This window comes from Eubalaena glacialis, chromosome 2, assembly GCF_028564815.1.
Source record: "Eubalaena glacialis isolate mEubGla1 chromosome 2, mEubGla1.1.hap2.+ XY, whole genome shotgun sequence".
Taxonomy (NCBI): domain Eukaryota; kingdom Metazoa; phylum Chordata; class Mammalia; order Artiodactyla; family Balaenidae; genus Eubalaena; species Eubalaena glacialis.
In genome coordinates, this window is record NC_083717.1 from 166,200,272 (window position 1) to 166,218,682 (window position 18,411).

At 45.0% G+C, this 18,411-nt stretch overlaps 1 protein-coding gene and 1 pseudogene across 3 annotated transcripts in view; both read left to right on the top strand.

The window, feature by feature from the left end:
* Window positions 1-1,295: 1,295 nt before the first annotated feature.
* The window catches only part of DCAF4 (DDB1 and CUL4 associated factor 4), a 34,196-nt gene continuing 17,080 nt past the window's right edge, over window positions 1,296-18,411 (top strand). For 2 of the 3 annotated variants that reach the window (XM_061182708.1, XM_061182709.1), the window contains exons 1-6: window positions 1,296-1,441; window positions 12,502-12,598; window positions 14,741-14,841; window positions 15,233-15,390; window positions 16,073-16,155; window positions 17,333-17,435. In XM_061182708.1, the coding sequence (XP_061038691.1) occupies window positions 12,510-12,598; window positions 14,741-14,841; window positions 15,233-15,390; window positions 16,073-16,155; window positions 17,333-17,435 (534 nt within the window). In that variant the 5' untranslated portion in view covers window positions 1,296-1,441; window positions 12,502-12,509. The remainder of the gene's footprint in view (window positions 1,442-12,501; window positions 12,599-14,740; window positions 14,842-15,232; window positions 15,391-16,072; window positions 16,156-17,332; window positions 17,436-18,411) is intronic. The other variant, XM_061182710.1, reaches the window with a different exon arrangement.
* On the top strand, window positions 1,582-3,861 carry LOC133084726 (CBY1-interacting BAR domain-containing protein 1-like; annotated as a pseudogene).

The following is an 18,411-nucleotide window of genomic DNA, read 5'->3' on the forward strand; positions in this document are numbered from 1 at the left end:
ATCCTACCTTCCTTGTTATTTACTGAAATGCTTTCACACACAGGTACAACTGATAAACCCCACAACCTATTTTCTAATGGGTCTAGCCACTCAACAGGGCCCTGGGTTAACAGGGCACATGGTGTGCCAGGCCTGCTCGTGGCAACAACCAAGCCTGGCCCATTTGAACCCAGCTCTCCTCACAAAACTGTGACTTCTGCATAAAGAACAGACCTGTAGTTGCCAAGGGGAAGTCAGGTGAGGGAAGGATGGAGTGGGAGGTTGGGGTTAGCAGAGTATAAATAGGATGGATAAACAACAAGGTCCTACTGCATAGCACAGGGAACTATAGACAATATCCCGTAATAAACCATAATGGAAAAGAACATGAAAAAGAATATATATATGTATAACTGAATCATTTTGTTGTACACCAGAAACGAATACCTTGTAAATCAACTATACTTCAATAAAAATAAAAATAAGCCAGATCTAGATTAAAAAAAAAAAAAGCAAACTGTCACTTCTGGTCAAGGGCCCTTCACAGGCTTACATTTTTCTTTTAGATCTGACGGCTGTCAACTGATACATAGAACAGGCACAGCACAAAGAGACCATTCTGGAAATATTAGTGGTATGAACGAACTTTGCACTGGAGAGAACATCAGAACGTTAGATCAACTTCCTTGTTTCAACAGAAGAAATCAAGGCACAGAAAGGGAAGAGACTCGCCCTAGTTCACACAGCAAGAAGGAACCAGAACTAGATCTAGAACCAAGGCCTCCTGACTGAAGTTCAGGGCACGCTCCTCTGCACCTTGGAGCCACGCAGACCTAGGGTCAGCAGCCTCAGCTACCAGAGGTCACAACCAAACACGTCACCACCAGTACAACACGTGTTGCTTTTTCCTCGCACTCATCTCAGAGCCTCCTTCGCCCTTTCCACAACACAATCTTTCCTCCTCCCTAAGTAACAGTTTTAAAGGTAGGGATCGTCAGCGGCGAGAGGGCTTCCCTGTCAACCGGGTTGGACACAGAAAACACCCAGTGCTGGGTGGGTTCCCACCGCCAGAGAAGAGTTAGCCTCGGAGCTCCCGGGGTCCGAACTCAGCCTCCGGCCCCGCCCCGGCCCTGCCCCCAAGCGCGCCCGGCCCCGCCCCAAACGCGCCAAGCCCAATCAAGCCTGCCGCCGACTCGCTGCATCGTCGCCAGGCCTGGGCGGAGCCGAGCTCCCAATCCCCTCCCCCTCCCTAAGATCCGCCCCATTGGCGTAGACAGTCAGAAAACGCGTCCAATGAGAAGGAAGGGGCGGCCGCTATGGCCCTATCCGCTGCGACAACGCGAGAACGGACACAACTAACTGGCAGACTCTAGACCTCGGTCTTTCCGCGTCCTTTTACGCTTAGCTCCCACTCTTGCAGACCCTGCGCCCGAGGGAGAGTCGGAAAGGCCCCTCTGATCAAGTAAGTCTACGCTGACTGAAGTAGTGTTGGCGTCGGTCCGGGAGCGGCTGCTGCTACCCTGACAGAGCTCGGGGTAGGATGGGGGTGGGGGGAAGGCCCGAGAAAGGGGCGGGGAGGAGCCGAGCACGTGGAACGCCGGCATGACCCTGGCGTGGGTGGCTGGCTGGCCCGGCGAGCTCCGGCTGTGAGGAATTGGTGGGCGGGTGGAGCTCGCGCGTCTTGTCGGATCTGCCGCCGTAAAGACGGGGGGAGGGGCACCCCGAGTGTCGCCTCTCCGTGTCCGCCCTGAAGGAGAGTTTTTCTGAATCCTTATGTGAAGTTGCCACCCAACACCTGCCAATGGCTGGACTGCGGGCCCTTGGTGGCGGCTTACCTGAAAGTTCAGGTTGAGGTTGATTTTTTCAGACAGGTCAGCATAACAGCTAACGCAAGCGCCTCGTGAGTGCTTAGGCACTGCCAACTGCTTTACAGACATTAACTAAGCTTTCCATACACCAGCCCAGTGAGGTAGGTGGTAGTGTAATACCTCCGTCAGACGCAGAAGAGCTCTAGTGAGGTTGTCGCTTACCTGAGGTAACTCGCGAACTAGTAAAGTGACGGAGCCGTGGGATGAACCCAAGCTTCCCGAGGTAACCTCCACACCGAGTTACGGTAGCGACAAAGCCACGCCTTCCACGCTAGCGCTCGCCGTGTCCAGGAAGCCTCGTCGTCTCCCCAATTGTCCTTAGAAACCATGACACCCCGTCCCCCGGGACGGGCGTGGTGTGGTCCACAGACCTTGGCAGACGCAGAAACAGCCGGAAGGAAAGAAGACTGAGACCACAGCTTCCTGGAGGAAACAGAAGTCCAAAGCCCCACACTTCAGTTTTAAATAACGGTGGAGACTGTAGTTGAGGTGGTGTCCTGGGGCCGGACCAGCAGGGGTGGAATGCCGTTTCCCCCACGCATTGTGTCTTTCTGGGCACCATGCTTGGCCCTCTAAGCTTCCATGTCCTCATTTGTGAGGTAGAGTTTTAAATAAACGCCGACGCAGGGTGGCCACGGCAAGCCCCCTGTGGAGGCCATTTTGCGTAGGGCTTTTCAAACCAGTGGCGTTAGCGTTTTCCACGCTGCAGTCCAGTAGCCTCTATAATCCCCATAAACCTATCGCTGGATATTTAGGATGTGCCTCACTCATAAATGGTATAGTACTGCTGTAGTAGAAAATCTTTTTTTGTTTGAGGGATATAATTCACATACCATAAAATTCTCCGTTTTACAGTGTACGGTTTGGCAGGTTTTGTAGAATATTCGCAAGGTTGTGCGACCATCTTATTCCAGAACATTTTCATCACGCCAAAAATAAGCACTGTGGCCCCGGCGCGGCCTAGGCCGAGGCATTGTTAGGCTCCGGGCCACGTGCTCGGCAGGATGCTGAGGCGGCTGCTCAGGTGCGGGCAGTGGACCCTCCGCCCCGTGCTGAATTTCGGCTGTGGGCCGCAGCCGAGACCGGGCCCACCTCTCACAGAGGCCGGGAGGGAGGCTGCCCGCCACCCCTCAAGCCTGAGGCCCCCAGGCCGGGCCTTTTCTGGGTCGCACCGTCGGAATTTGGCGGCCAGGCCCAGAATGGCGTCTTGGGGGAGGGGAAGGAAGCGGTACCCGGAAACTGGGCCGCTCAAACCGGGAGCAGTTTGGAGAGCTGTGCCAAGTCTTTGGCGCGCCTGCGCAGAAAACTGCCCGGCTGCGAGACAGAGCCGACTCTTAAGCGAGAGCGTCTCCGTGAAGACCACAGATTTGAACAAGGGCCGGAAAAACCGCTGAGGAGTGTGCCGTACTTAAGGATTATCGGTACGCCACCGCAGCTGAGAGACTTGCGGCCAAAGCAACCATTGTAGAAACGAAACGGGATGACCTCACAGCGACATCAGCATCAAGGAATGGAGAAGCTAAGCAGCCACCTGAAGTAGAAAGGACAAGTCAGCACACCCATCCGCTGGACCTGTTATTTCATGGCGAACCCACATACAGAGAGCTACCCTGGATGCTGTGCAAACAACGCTCATCTGGAGGAAACTGTTGGCAGTTTTGAAAAGCAGAAAGTAAAGGATATAAAAACTGTATTTTCAGAATTTATCACTACTGAAATGCTATTTCAGAGCAAAGCTCCAGAGGTATACACTGGTGCCTTCCAAAATATACAAAAGATTGATGAGAAAATGTGAGGTTTTCAGAAGCTCTAGGTATTCACCCGATTATCCATCTCACTTGTAAGAGCAAATTCAAAGTTGCCTTTTCAGAGATTTTTTTTAGCTAAGTGTCTGCAACAGGACAGGTGTCCACTTGTGGACTAAGGGGATCAACAAGAAGAAGATGAATTAGACATTACAGAAGAAGAAAATTATTTTTCCTCAGTACATGTCTCATTTCCGTTTTTATCTTAATATGACTCAGAATTCAGGATTGCTGAATTGTAAAACTTTATTCTGGCTTGCTATGCTAAACATCAAAATGGAATGCTCCTGAAAATAGGGGAGAAAAATGGAAGGATATTTATGCTGATCCAAAATGAAGGTTTTAAAAAATATTACACACCCAGTCATTTCAACTTCCTACCTAGTGATATATGATCTTTTTGTATAACTCTCACACTTTTTTTTTTTTTTTAAGATTATGGGTTTCAAAGTATTTCATATTAATGTACTGTACCTGGTTGGGAGTCCTATAGTAAAGTAGATATCAAAAACCAAAAGATCTACCAATTCCATTTAGTTTCTTTTAGATTGACTCCGCAAAAGGATCCTATCTAGTCATTCTGATTAAATATAAATTCTATCCCATGAAGCTTTAAATAAAAAGACAAGTTTTCTTTTCTTGAAAAAACTTTTACTGAAACATGAAGTTTCATCATTTGATCTGTAAATTTACCTTTCAACAAGTGTATAATCAAACAGAATAAAGGAAATATGACACCAATATATCCATGTTTTACAAATGAACAAAGCATAAATTTTAGTTTAGAGTCACATTCAACTTGATTCTGGCTTTAAAGCGAAACTGCTGTCATACTCAGAACAGACTTGTGGTGCCAGGGGGGAGGGGCGGGGGGAGGTTGGGGTTAGCAGATGTAAGCTGTTATATATAGAATGGATGGATAAAGAACAAGATCCTACTGTATAGCACGGAGAAGTATATTCAATATCCTATGATAAACCATAATTGAAAAGAATATTTAAAAAAGAATATATATGTATAACTGAATCATTTTGCTGTATGGCAGAAATTAACACGTTATAAATCAACTATACTTGAATTAAAAAAATTCTTTTTAAACTGTTGTCGTACTAAAGTATTATACATGGTACTACAGCCTTTGGAAAGCTAGTAATTTGGTGGAATGTTGCCTAAAAAAACATAAACTAGAACACATGGAACACCATAAATCATTTAAAATTCTATAAAAAATTTTCTGAGCTACCACCTAGATAATAAAAAGATACAACAGTTATTCTTGGAAACATAAAACAATTTAATCAGAGTCTTTATCAACTCATCTGGGGTAACTGGAAAAAGCAATTATTCATAACAGAAAAGTAGACTTTCGAGAAGCTATAAAAAAAGGACCTGAACCTTTATACTCCCTGTTCAGTACCCCCTCTTCCTTCAGCACCTGGAAAACCACTTCTCTCTTTCTCCCTCTCTGGATGTGCCTATTCTGGAGATTTCATATACATCAAATAAATAATACAGTGTGTGGCCTTTTGTGTCCCACTTCTTTCACTTAGCATAGTGTTTTCAAGGTTCATCCACATTGTAGCATGCCTCAGTACTACATTCTTTTTATGGCTGAATAACATTCTGTTGTATGGATGTGCTATATTTTGTTTATTGAGTCATCAGTTGATGGAAACTTGGATTGTTTACACTTTGGGGCAATTATGAATAATGCTGCTATGAACATTACTGTCCAGATTTTTATATGGCCATATGTTTTCATTTCTGCTGGATTTTGCTAGGTCATATGGTAACTCTATGTCGAACCTTTTGAGGAACTGCCAAACTGTTTTCCAAAGTGACTGCAGCATTTACGTTCCCACCGGCAGTGTATGAGGGTTCCAGTTTCTCCACATTCTCACCAATACTTGTTATTTGGATTTGTTTGTTTTTTTATTATAACAATCTTGGTAGGTATAAAGTGGTATCTTATTGTGGTTTTTATTTTCATCTACCTATTGACTAATGATGAGCATCTTTTCGTGTTCTAAGTGGCCATTTGTGTATCTTTGAAGAAATGTCTTCAGATTTTTTTCCTTACTTTTTGAGTTATTTTTTTCTTGTTGAGTTTATATATTCTGGATGCTAGGTCCTTATCAAATATATGATTTAAAAATATTTTCTCCCATTTTGTGGGTTGTCCTTTCACTTTCTTTTTTTTTTTTGAAGTGAATGGTGTTTCTTTTTTTTAATTTATTTTATTTTTGGCTGCATTGGGTCTTTGTGGCTGCACGCGGGCTTTTCTCTAGTTGTGGCGAGTGGGGCCTACTCTTCGTTGCAGTGCACAGGCTTCTTATTGCTGTGGCTTCTCTTGTTGCAGAGCACGGGCTCTAGGTGCGCGGGCTCAGTAGTTGTGCCTCGTGGGCTTAGTTGCTCCATGGCATGTGGGATCTTCCCGGACCAGGGCTCAAACCCGTGTCCCCTGCGTTGGCAGGCGGATTCTTAACCACTGCGCCACCAGGGAAGCCCCCTTTTCACTTTCTTGATAGTGTGTTTGCACAAAAGTTTTTACTTTTGATGAAGTCTACTTAATCTATTTTTTCTTGTGCTTTGGGTGTCATATTTAAGAAACCATTGCTTATTGAAAGTTCATGATGATTTATACCTTTGTTTTCTTCTAAAAGTCTTACAGTTTTAGAGCTTGGATCCATGAGTTAATTTTTATATATGATGTGAAGTAGGGATCGGATTCATTCTTTTGCAGGTGAGTGTCCAGGTGTCCGAGCAGTTGAAAAGATTATTCTTTCCCCCACTGAATGGTCTTGGTCAAAAATCAATTGGCATAGGTATATGGGTTTATTTCTGGACTCTCAGTTCTACTCCATTGATCTATGTTGCTATCCTTGTGCCAGTACCAGTGTCTTGATTACTGTAGCATTGAAATTGGAAAGTGTGAGTCCTCCAACTTTGCTCTTTTTTCAAGATTGTTTTCACTCTTCTGTGTCCCTTGAATTTCCATATGAATTTCAGGATCAGCTTGTCGATCTCTCCAAAGATGGCAGTTGGAATTTTGATAGTGGTTGTGTTAAATCTGTACATCAATTTGTAGACCATGTGAAGTCTTCCAATCCATGACATGGATGTCTTCCCATTTATGTAGGTCCTCTTTAATTTCTTTCAACAATGTCTTATACTTTAAGTGTACGAGTTATGCACTTATTTGTTAAGTTTATTCCTAAATACTTTATTCTTTTTGATGCTAATGTAATGTAATGCTATTGTATGGTTTTGTATTAATTTCATTTTTAGATTATTCATTGCTAGTGTATAGAAGTACAATTGATTTTTTTATACATTTATTTATTTATTTATTTTATTTATCTTTGGCTTCGTTGGGTCTTCGTTGCTGTGCACGGGATTTCTCTAGTTGTGGCGAACGTGGGCTACTCTAAATTGCAGTGCGCGGGCTTCTCATTACAGTGGCTTCTCGTTGTGGAGCACAGGCTCTAGGCTCACGGGCTTCAGTAGCTGTGCCATGCAGGCTCAGTAGTTGTGGCTCGCGGGCTCTAGAGTGCAGGCTCAGTAGTTGTGGCACCTGGGCTTAGTTGCTGCGCAGCATGTGGGATCTTCCCAGATCAGGGCCCGAACCTGTGTCCCCTGCATTGTTAGGCGGGTTCTTAACCACTGCGCCACCAGGGAAGCCCTGATTTTTATATATTAATCTTGTATCCTGCAACTTTGCTTAAATCATTTATTAGCTCCAGTAGTTTTTGTGTGTGTGTGTGGATTCTTTAGGATTTTCTCTATGTATAACATCATGTCATCTGCCAATAGAAATAGTTTTACTTCTTCCTTTCCTGTTTGCATGCCTTTTATTTCTTTTTCTTGCCTAATTGCCCCTGGCTAGAACTTCCAATACAATGTTGAATGGAAATGGTAAGAACAGACATCCTTGTCTTGTTCCTAACCTTAGGAGAAAAGCTTCCAGTCTTTCACTATTATGATGTTAGCTGTGGGGTAGATGCTCTTTATCAAGTTGTGGAAGTGCCTAGTTTTTGTCATGACAGGGTATTGGATTTTGTCTGGTGTTTTTTCTGCGTCTCTTGAGAAAATCACGTGGAGGTTTTTCCCCTCATTTATTCTGTTAATATGGTGTATGGCATTGATTGATTTTTGTATGTTGAACTTGGGGTAAATCCTACTTGGTCATGGTGTATTATCCATTTTATATGCATCTAGATTTGGTTTGCTAGGATTTGGTTGAGGATCTGTGGCTGTGTCCATAAGGTAGGTTGATCTATAGTTTTCTTGTCTTGTGATACCTCTGTCTGGTTTTGGCAACAGAGGACTACTAGCTTTAGAAAGTGAGTTGGAAAATTGTAGTAAATATCTTGCCTATAATTCTTACAACCTTTTGGATTATTTTCTTCGGATCTATTCCCAGAAGAAGGCATGTACATTTAAATTACTTGGTAAGTATTGCTCAATCATTTTCCAAAAAGTTAAATCATGTTTGTTTATTTGTTTGAGATTAACGTTGTCTTTCTAGAATAATGGTCTCTTAGAAATTATTATTCTTTATCCTTCAAGTACTTGAAAGCTTGTGTAAAAGGCAAAGCCAAGCTCAGCCTTCCACAACACATCTTATTTAATGTCTGTGCCTGGCAGAGTGGCTCCAGAGGAGATGGGATTCAACATTTCACCCAGAAAATTATGATTGAGTGCTTCCTATCTAGGGCAGGGTTTCTTAACCTCAGCACTATTTGGGGCTGGATAATTTGTTGTAAGGGGCTGTCCTGTATTGTAGGATGGTTAGCAGCATCCCTGGCTTCTACCCACTAAATGCCATAGGAGCCCACCCCTCCCTGCCCCCAAGTTGTGACAAACAAAAATGTCCCTGGACATTGCCAAATGTCCCCTGGTGGGTGAAATTGCCCTTGGTTGAGAAATACCAATCTAAAAACTGATTGTGCTGACTTCATATTACTGTCCAATAAAATTGTCTCTAATTTTGAATTTTAATCCTTGCTATATATATACATATATATATTTGGCTTTGGAGCCACATTTGTCTCACTCTGTTACCATGTGCTGGTGACTTTCAAATCTATATCTTTAGTTTCATTTTCCCTCTGAATTCCCAGACCCCTATTTACAAACATCTTGAGATTGGTTTGTTCAAAATCAGACTTACTGTCTTCGTTCCCCAAACTGCTCCTCCTCCTTGTCTCTCAGGTCAGAACACTACCAGTTATTCATTTATCAGGTTTCAGCTGCTGTCTCTCCACCTCTCCCATGAAATTCACCTCCTAAATCTTTCTAAATTCAGGGTTCTCTATCCCAAGTATCACTTCCATGTTTGTGGGTTCATGTAACCTGAGTTGCTACAGCAGTCCTTAACTTCCAACTTATTCCCTCCACCGCTGCCTTTCTAAAATGCAGGTCTAGTCATGTTACTCAGCGAACTTACCGAGCACCCAGAGACCTCAGCATCTGACCCTGCCTGCCTCTCTAGCCTAATCTCCCAGCCCCTGTACTTTAGGCTCTGGCCATACCAAACTGCTTGCAGGCCCCTCACTCTGCCAACCTTGCCTGATGGACTGGGTTCAAACTCACTCTCCCCTCTGGCTCTTCTATTCAGAGCCATCACTCCCTTCTCTCCCACTGCAGTGCCTGCACCTGTGCTTGTGTGAGGTGGTGGTTTAGAAATATTGTCTTGGGGCTTTCCTGGTGGCGCAGTGGTTGAGAATCTGCCTGCCAATGCAGGGGACACGGGTTCGAGCCCTGGTCTGGGAAGATCCCACGTGCCGCGGAACGGCTGGGCCCGTGAGCCACAATTGCTGAGCCTGCGCGTCTGGAGCCTGTGCTCCGCAACAAGAGAGGCCGCGACAGTGAGAGGGCCGCGCACCGCGATGAAGAGTGGCCCCCACTTGCCGCAACTAGAGAAAGCCCTCGCACAGAAACGAAGACCCAACACAGCCATAAATAAATAAATAAACAAATACTTTAAAAAAAAAAAAAGAAAACGAAGACCCAACACAGCCAAAAATAAATAAATAAATAGAAATATTGTCTTTGGCCAAAACCAGCACTCAACATTTATTTCGTTATTTACCATGTCCTTCTGATTGTGCAGCGCTCTACCGAGGACAGTGGTGCAGGTGGGCCAATGACCCTGCCTCCTGATGGGTGATCTGACGCCTTTGACTCGCCGTTACCTATGCTTTTCCACTATTCATGCATCATTTCATAACTAAAGCAAACTGAAATCATGTACGGAATGTGCAATCTAAATAAGTTTTCATCTTTTTTTGTAGAGTTGGTTGGTAATAATGATAATCTTATGTCAATATGGCTTATTTTTCTTACCAGTTTTCTTATCACCATCCATACGTATTTCCCTTCCTGTGCACAGTGCCTTTAGCCTGTAACGTAACTAATTAATAAATACAACTTTATTCTTTGTCTGAGGCTTAAGATAATTGATCCAAAGGGAAACCTATACATGTGGTATTCAGGAGCCATTAAAGTGGTTGCTGAGGAAAATGAATAAAATTATTATATTTTTGGATGGGGGTGGGGCAGTAGTAGAATTTCAGAGAAAGGAAATACAGATAGGTGAAAGAGCAGACTAGGAACTAGAGAGAGATCATGAACTCGCTTTGGAACATGGTCTGTGAAAGTAGACAGGAGGTAGCCTTTTATAAGAACTTGATGTTAGGTTAGAGATGAAACAGTGTTTGCAGGTGAGATTGTATTAAGTATAAAATGAAGAGGATCTAGGACAGAATGTTGGTAAACACAGAGTGGGTGACCCAAGAGAAACTAGAGAAGGATGAACTTGACAAGTACGAGGAGAACCAAGAGAAAGATATTCCAGAAACCTAGGGAAGAGTGAAGCTTTGTGGTGTCATGTGTTGTAGGAATAAGGGCTAAACAGAGACCACTAACTTTGGCAAGTAGGTGATCATTAACCTCAGCAAGAGCCTTTTAGCAGAACGGTGAGGATGGAGGAGGCCTGACTGCAGTGAGTTGAAGAATGATTGGAAAATAAAGAAGTGGCATGTGTACATATAGACCATGCTTCCAGAACATTTCTGTGCCTTTTGGATTGGAAGTGGAGCACATACGAATGAAAAACCTGAGCGTGTTCATAAGCTGAGATAAGGAGAGGGGGAGATTGATTAAACATATATGAACACAGATGTCTGCAGAGTTTGAGAAGGAAATGAGATCAACAGCCAGGAGGGATGGGTTTGCCTGGAAAAGGCACAGGGACACCTGTTTCTCCAAGACAAAAAGGAAGATGATAAGAATTAGTAAAGGCAGGCGTTTGTGGAGGGGATGAAAAAGAAGTTGGGGGTGTTCGTACTGGTAACATCTCTCTTCTGGGTGAGGTAGGGAGCTATGCTGTCTACTAAGTGTGACTAAGAGGAAGTGGGAAGGGATTTTAGGAGAGTGATAACACCCTGGATTGTCGGGAGTGAATCAGATTAGGAATAAATAAAACTAGGTCAATTTATAATGTCCCAGCAGAGGATGAAAGTGAGACATTTGTGATGACTCCAAGTCGGCATGGCTATATTGATGAGCTTTTGTAGTGCTTATTCATTCTGGCACAGGACTAGAGAGTGGCTGGTTAAACTAATCCAGGTTGTGGAGTCTGCTTCCCACTGACTCTGAAGCAGGCAAATCAAGGACTTCATTACAGAATTCACGAAATGTTTGGTTAAGTACTATACTCACTAAATTTTTCTTCCTTTGTATCGAATAGCCCCAACTCACAATCATAGGTTGACACAGAAGTCGTTGGGTAAATACTGAATTCTGGAATGTAGGTCCAGACTTCTGGTGCTCTGTTTGATGATAACAGGCACTTCCTACTCAAAAGTAGAAGTTGGAAAATAAAAGCAAATAGATTTTCTAATCTATTCTTTGGTTGCATTCAGCCCTAGAAATTTTTTTCTAATTTTGTTAACGGCATTTGAATATACTTTTAAAGTGTATTCTGTAAACTGTCACAGTGTCTCCACTGAGTGGGGAAAGGATCACCAGGTGTTGGGAAAGCATGAAACTCGCAGCAGCTGGTCTGTGTACTACAGTTCAGTCTCTTTAAGAATTCCTAATGTGATTCCCAATGTTAAAACTTGTGATGATTTGATGATTAAGTGATAAATTCAGGCCATACAAGATAAGACTTGAAAAAGCCACTCAAAATAGTTATGGCAACATCAGTGTCTTTAAGACATCATTCCTTATTTCAACAAATGCATGTGCACATCCTTCCCTTTAACAGCTAGTGTACTTCAGGAAACTAAAACACTCTCTAAAGCACATTGAGAAGTCACATGCCACTGGCCCCATTTAATTTGTTCACAATTTTTCCTGCTTGATACTGAAACCGAGGAAGAGATAGTGTTCACGATTAACTATTCTCTATGAATAGGGATGTGTGTGGATTGAAAGAAAAATTATTTTATGCTCTGGAGTTAATCTGGTAACGAAAAGAAGACTAGCTTAGGAGGGTTCTCATGCCAGGCTCAAACTGTTGTCAGAAAGTAATTGTGAGAGTCTGTCAACACGTCACACAGTGACCTGGGGAATGGAGGTTGGCAGGTTGTCGGGCCAGGTATCAGCTGTGAGGTAAGAGGACTGCAGCCAGAGAGATGGCTACAGACGCGTTGGGTTTTATTTGTGTGTCCACCTGGTGGCAGTCCTACAGGTAAGGCTTAGTGGCAGCTTTAATGATAACCCAGGTTGGGCCATCCTTTTGCCTAGTTCTGAGCATGAAGGAACTATCAACAAGCAAACAGAAGAGAAGGTGTGCACACGTGCATTTGTATGTAATTTTCTTTCTTTTTCTCTTTTAGCAGCTGAAATGCATAAAAGCAGGGGGCAGAGTAGAAGACATGGGAGAAGGAGCCACCGACACAACCCTTGGTTCAGACAGCATGGTTCTAATGAGAGGCAAGTGCTGTTGCCCAGTGTCTGCCTAGCATTGACAGCACCTTCACACGCACATGACTCCCTGGGGGTCTCAGCAAAATGCAGGCTCTGAGGTCCGGCCGACTAGAGTCTGTGCTTCTCACATGCTCCCAAGGGGGTGTCTGCTGGGGGCCAGCCCGCCTGCCACACTTTGAGTAGTGAGGAGGTGGCCACACTTGTCTTTCTTTTCAGTGTGACCATGACTTCTGGCTGGAGCCTTAGCCACAGGCTTAGAAGTAAACATTATCTGATACAACTGGGGAGCTCTTTCTCCATTTTTTAGTCTTTTTTCTTCTTTTTTTTCAGCCTATGAAAATAGCTTTCTGGAAACCTAATTTCATTAATTCAGCCTAAATCCTAGGTAAGGCTATATAATATATAACACGATATAGTATTTAATAAACACAAAAAGGTATAAAGAATAATACAATGAATATTAGGTACCTACCACCCAGCTTGAAAAATAGAACAGTGTATACTTAGGTGAAATCCCCATAATAAATATTTTCCACACTCTACTTATTTTTCTGCATAAATGAAATACAGTCTAATCTCAAAACATGATTCACCCCACCCCACCCCAGGAGAGGATACCTCTTCACAGTTCAGGGCTGCTGACGTGACTTCTGGCCATAGGAAGTCTTTGCACAGCCCTCTCCTCACCAAAGGAGACCCGTATGCCAATTTCAAAACTCTTTCACACTCCAGATCTCCTTTTAAAATGGACAGATTTCTAGCTATAGGGTCAGAAGATGTCAAATGCCAGTATGCTTCTCTAGAACAGATTAACTCAAACAGAAAAAAAAAAAAAAGCATCAGAACGTTGTGGAAGAAACAAGGGCTTTGGAATTAGGAGGTCTGGGTTTGACGCTCTACTTTTTCCTGTGTGAAATTGGTCAAGCTATTTAATCACCTGAGTCACTCTTCTTGTACCATACTTCTCTTGTGAGGCTCATAATAATGTATGTAAAGCCCCATCAGGCTGCCTGTCTCTGAGTAGGCCCTGTGTATATGGTGGGCCTCATTTGGTGCAGAATAATAGGGACTCTGAGCCAAAGTCCCCAACATGACCCATACTGTAGAAAGATCAGGACCCAATGTTTGTATGTTTTATGAGGAGAACCATGGATACTCTTTGGGCCCCAGGCCTTCCCTCAAGAGCGCGTCGTGCAGCAAACTGTGATCTGTGCAGGGAGAGAGTCTTGATTCAGCTTGGCAGAGTCATGTGGAAGCCGGCTGGACAGCCACCTTCCGGGCTCCCTGTGGAAAGAATGGGGCAGCAGTCCTTGGGCTAGAGATGCAGACGTTTGTTATAACACTTAATCCATCCTCCTCTTGCTGCTGATCACAGGTGAACTTCCTCAGGAAGCTCTGGGCCGTAAAAAGGGAGAATAAATAATTTTCTCTGAAACTGTGCATAGTTAGTATTTATAGACAAAAGAGAGGGTTCTGTGATTCCTTTAACCTAGTTTTGCAGTTTGTATTCCTTTTGGTGTTATAGGGGGCAGGGGAAGTTCTTGATTTTAAAGTGGATTTTACCAGAATTCTAAAATTAGGTCTTTTGTTCTTTCATTATATCCTTCAGCCTATAATTGCCACAGAAGCCTCTTGTAGCTTTGCAAAATGAGTATTTAAACCATGGCTCTATCCCAGTATTGCTGAGCAAATCACCTCTGTGCCCTGAACCCCAGTTTCTCCATCTGCAGGGTTGAGTAGCCAAGTAAAATTTAAACTTTTGTACTGCTGAATCCAATAAAAAATGAAATTCACCTGCCCTTTTAACTGCTGTTGAGCTGACAAATGAGCCCAGCTGGTAAAATTCTTATTGGCCAAGATTTCTGTTCTCATTTTCATCTGGAAAATTCCAAAAGACCTCACAAAATGCTCAAATGAGATACAAAAGAGGAACTACTGTGACCTGCATCCTCTTAAGGATGAGAAACCAAAAACCATGCCCTAACTTTGGTGTATTTGCAGTAGGTAAACTGCTTCCAAGAAAAAGAGGGGTCAGTGCTCCTCAAGTAATCGAGGGTTGGGGTGAAGGCTATGGAACTGCAGGACCCCAGAATCAAAGAATGACTAGGACTCATTGGCTGCAAGTTAACCTTGGCTGTGTGTCAACAGGAATAATACAGGGGCACAGCAAAGCCCACAGGGTTCCAGCCACAGCAATGACGAGGCCCCGTCGACCTCCTCCAGCACAGCTGGCAGTTCTTCTGTGCCAGGTAAGGCAGCCTGCTGGACAGGGCTCCTCCGGCCCTGCCTGTGGGGAAAGATGAAACCTAGTTGTGCCTCGTCATCTAGTTATGTCTGTTCTGGCTGCCCTTCTCCTCAGTCCTGTGTGTCTTCACTTGTGTGTGGGTACACTCCATGTGTGTGATCAGCCCATTCCTGGCTTGGAGGAAATTCTGGGAGCAAATTGAAACAAGAACTGTGATCCTGAGTCAAACAGCCCCCCACAGGACTGAACTGGGCCCGGGATGGTGACTGGCAGTGCAAGCCCACCTCCTGCCCCTCAGGAAAGGCCGGCAGCTGTGAGGGGTGGTAGACAGGCCCCTGGGCTCCTCACTGGGTGGCTCGGTGTTTTAAGTTGGATTTTATTTCTTTTGACTAAAGATCTACCAGGTTATTACTTTGACCCTGAAAAGAAACGCTACTTCCGCTTGCTCCCTGGACATAACAACTGCAACCCCCTCACGAAGGAGAGCATCCGGCAGAAGGAAATGGAGAGCAAAAGGCTGCAGCTGCTAGAGGAAGAGGACAAGCAGGGAAAGGTAGGCTCCACAGCCCCGGGAGCTGCCCTGTCCCCTCCACTCCCGCCAGCATCCACCCACTGCCGCAAGGAGGTGCCAATTAAACGCCCCTGTAACCCTCAGCGTAGCGCACTTTAGGAGAGTGGTGTCGAATTTTCCCTGACAGGAACCTGATGAAGAGAATAGGAACAGGCAAGAAATCTCCTCCCACCACCACCCCCCGTTTCTTATTTGCTGGGTTTCATCAGGAATTCTTACATTCTGTCCTTTCCCAGGAGTCTCTTGGGTAGCAGCCCAATACAGCCTCTGTAACTGTGTATTTTAAATAGAAAACCAGAGTGTGTGGTTTGGATACGAGGGTTTCTGGTACCCCTTCTGGAGATGAGATGCCAGGACATTTCCGTGATCATGAGGACAATGGAATGGAAAGTCTGGGCCCCACAGTAACCGTAGGTCGAATGGAAAGCGTGTTGCAGACCTGAGTGTCCAGCGCCGTTCCTGCACTCACTAGCTCAGTGGCCTCATCCCCTCGGGTATAAACTGATGGGGGACTTGGAGAGGTGCTGAGCAGACTTCCCAACTCACACATACTTCGTTGTGATAGGCTTTTCCTCTTTCCAAGGAGAGGAGACTAGAATCCTAAAAACACAATTCATTATACAATAACATAAAACTTCACTGAATCTTTCTCTCTTTAATTTAGAAAATAGCCAGGTTGGGATTTAATGCATCTTCCTTACTACAAAAAAGCAAGCTGGGTTTTCTCAACGTCACCAGTTACTGCCGGTAAGATAATACCTCTTTGTTATGTTTTCTTCATGAATGTTCTTTTGCTGTTTCTTATTTCCATGATCCAAGAATTGTCAGGATAGAGCATGTGGCTACTCCGTGAGGAGCGTTCACAGCTGAGGAGCTTCAGCTCAGCAGCCTGCTTCTGCCGCTGAAATCAGCCCTGAGAGAATAATCCTTCCTTTAGAGCCAGGGAGAGAGGAGAGGGGATCTAGGCAGAGAAACTGGGCAGAAATTTCTCAGGATGGCTCCTCTTTGTTACTTGTAAATCATTTCTAGTTAAGTAGAAGGTCCTTTAACTTTCTCCCGTCAGCCTTCTGCCTCTTTTTCTCCTTCTAATGAGTTGTCACCAAAAAGGGAACATTAAATGGATGTGTACTAAACTTTAAATACTGGTGATGTCTGATACAGTTGTAACTAAAGCCCTGTGAGATAGGTTGACACTTTCCCCAGGTTCCAGAAGAAGAGACTGAGACTCAGAGTGGAATGATTTGCTCAAGGTAAAGCTAGCAAGCGGGGGGATCTGTCTGACTCCCCGGCCTGAGCTCCTAACCCCTGCATTCTGCTGCCTCCTGCTCTACCTGGGCCAGTGAAGAAACAACATGAGTGTGGGTGGCTTACCCAGGGAGGCCCCTTCAGGGAAGGCCAGCCCTGCAGGCAGTGTCAGCCAGGGCAGGTAGGGGTGTGCCTGTCCTCTGTTTCTCTCCTCCTGAGAAGGAAAAGAGTTAAAGGTCTAGTTAGAAAGATCTGTTCTTCACCCTAAAACATGCTCGGTCTTTGGTGGAGAGGAAAAGGGGCAATCGGATGGGCAGCTGAATGCCTGGCTCTTCATGAACTGTGTGCCCTTCAGCAGGTTGTTTCATTTCTCAGGCCCATTCTCTTCATCTCAAGAGAACGAGTTACGCTAGATGATCCAAAACAAGTCCTTCTAGTTTTGACTTTCTTTGACACTGTGAATGAGCCACCCATTTCTTTGCTTTAGTTTTCCTAAGAGTTCTAAAATTGAGATTCTTTGGGGCCTTGCTCATCTCCATTGCTGAGATTTAATATGGAGAGAGAGCTGACGAGAGAAGGTAGTCTTCAGGGTGTGGGACAGAGCAGAACCCCTGCATCTTCATGGATATCTAGGTATGACGTCCATACCTCCCCTGCCCCCGCTCTTTCTCCTCTGCAGTTTAGCCCATGAGCTGCGAGTGAGCTGCATGCAGAGGAAAAAGGTCCAAATTCAGAGCTCGGATCCCTCCGCTTTGGCAAGTGACCGATTTAACCTGATACTGGTGAGTGGGAGGGAGCCATCTGTGGGTTCCAGAGATATAGTTGCCATCCCCTGGACAATTCGTGGCTTTGCATTTGTTTTCATCAAGCCTGGCTATGTAGAAGCCACTAGCCATGAAAGCAGGTTTTATGGTTTTAACAAGCACCTACCAGCTACCCATTGGCAGATGCCAAGCTGGCAAGACAGGCTGTGCTGTGACCATTGTCACCCCCACTACAGCTCTGTCATTTGACATTAGAGCCGGGGTCCACACACGCTGACAGAGAACCATCACAAAGTAACTTCCCCATGGGTATGTTGTGTACACAGTTGAAAAGTTACATGGCGGACCAGGGGCTTCTGATCCTTTCCATACTGGACAGGATTTGGTGGTCAAACCTGAAGCACCAGTGTCCTTCAGTAGCAACAGCGTATTAGTTTCTTGCTTTCTGTCCCTGACCTCAGTAACAGGGGCCTGCAGGCCATGTCTCTGGGCCTGCACATCCAGCACACCTCCATTGCATCATTTGTGGGGAGCAGAAAATGATCTCTCTGCTTCTGGTTAGACCCGGACTGGAAGCCAGGGGGCAGAGAAATGTTGGCAGAGGATCAGAGCGTCCACTGCAAACAGAAGTAGCCAGACCTCTCAGCTGGACTGGCAACTCCTGGAGGCCTTCCTGGAGGCTGAGGGACAGCCAAGGAGAGTGAGAGAAGGACACGAAATAGAGAGCCTCAGCCTGGTGGTCTACTGACAGGTCTACTGACAGGACTGGAGGCTGAGGCTACGGAATTTACCCTTGAGGTCCTGCCCCAGGACCTCTACAACAGAGCCCTTCACGTAAGGAGTGTCGGGGGCCAGGACTCATGTTTTCTCCTGTGTTTGGGGTACAGTTTGACCTGAATCAAGTAGAATACTTTCTTGTGGTGGGTTCCCCTCAGGAGCCCCTTCCCTGGGGTTCTTCAGTAAAGCGGGTGGGGACAGTGGAAATCACTGTGCA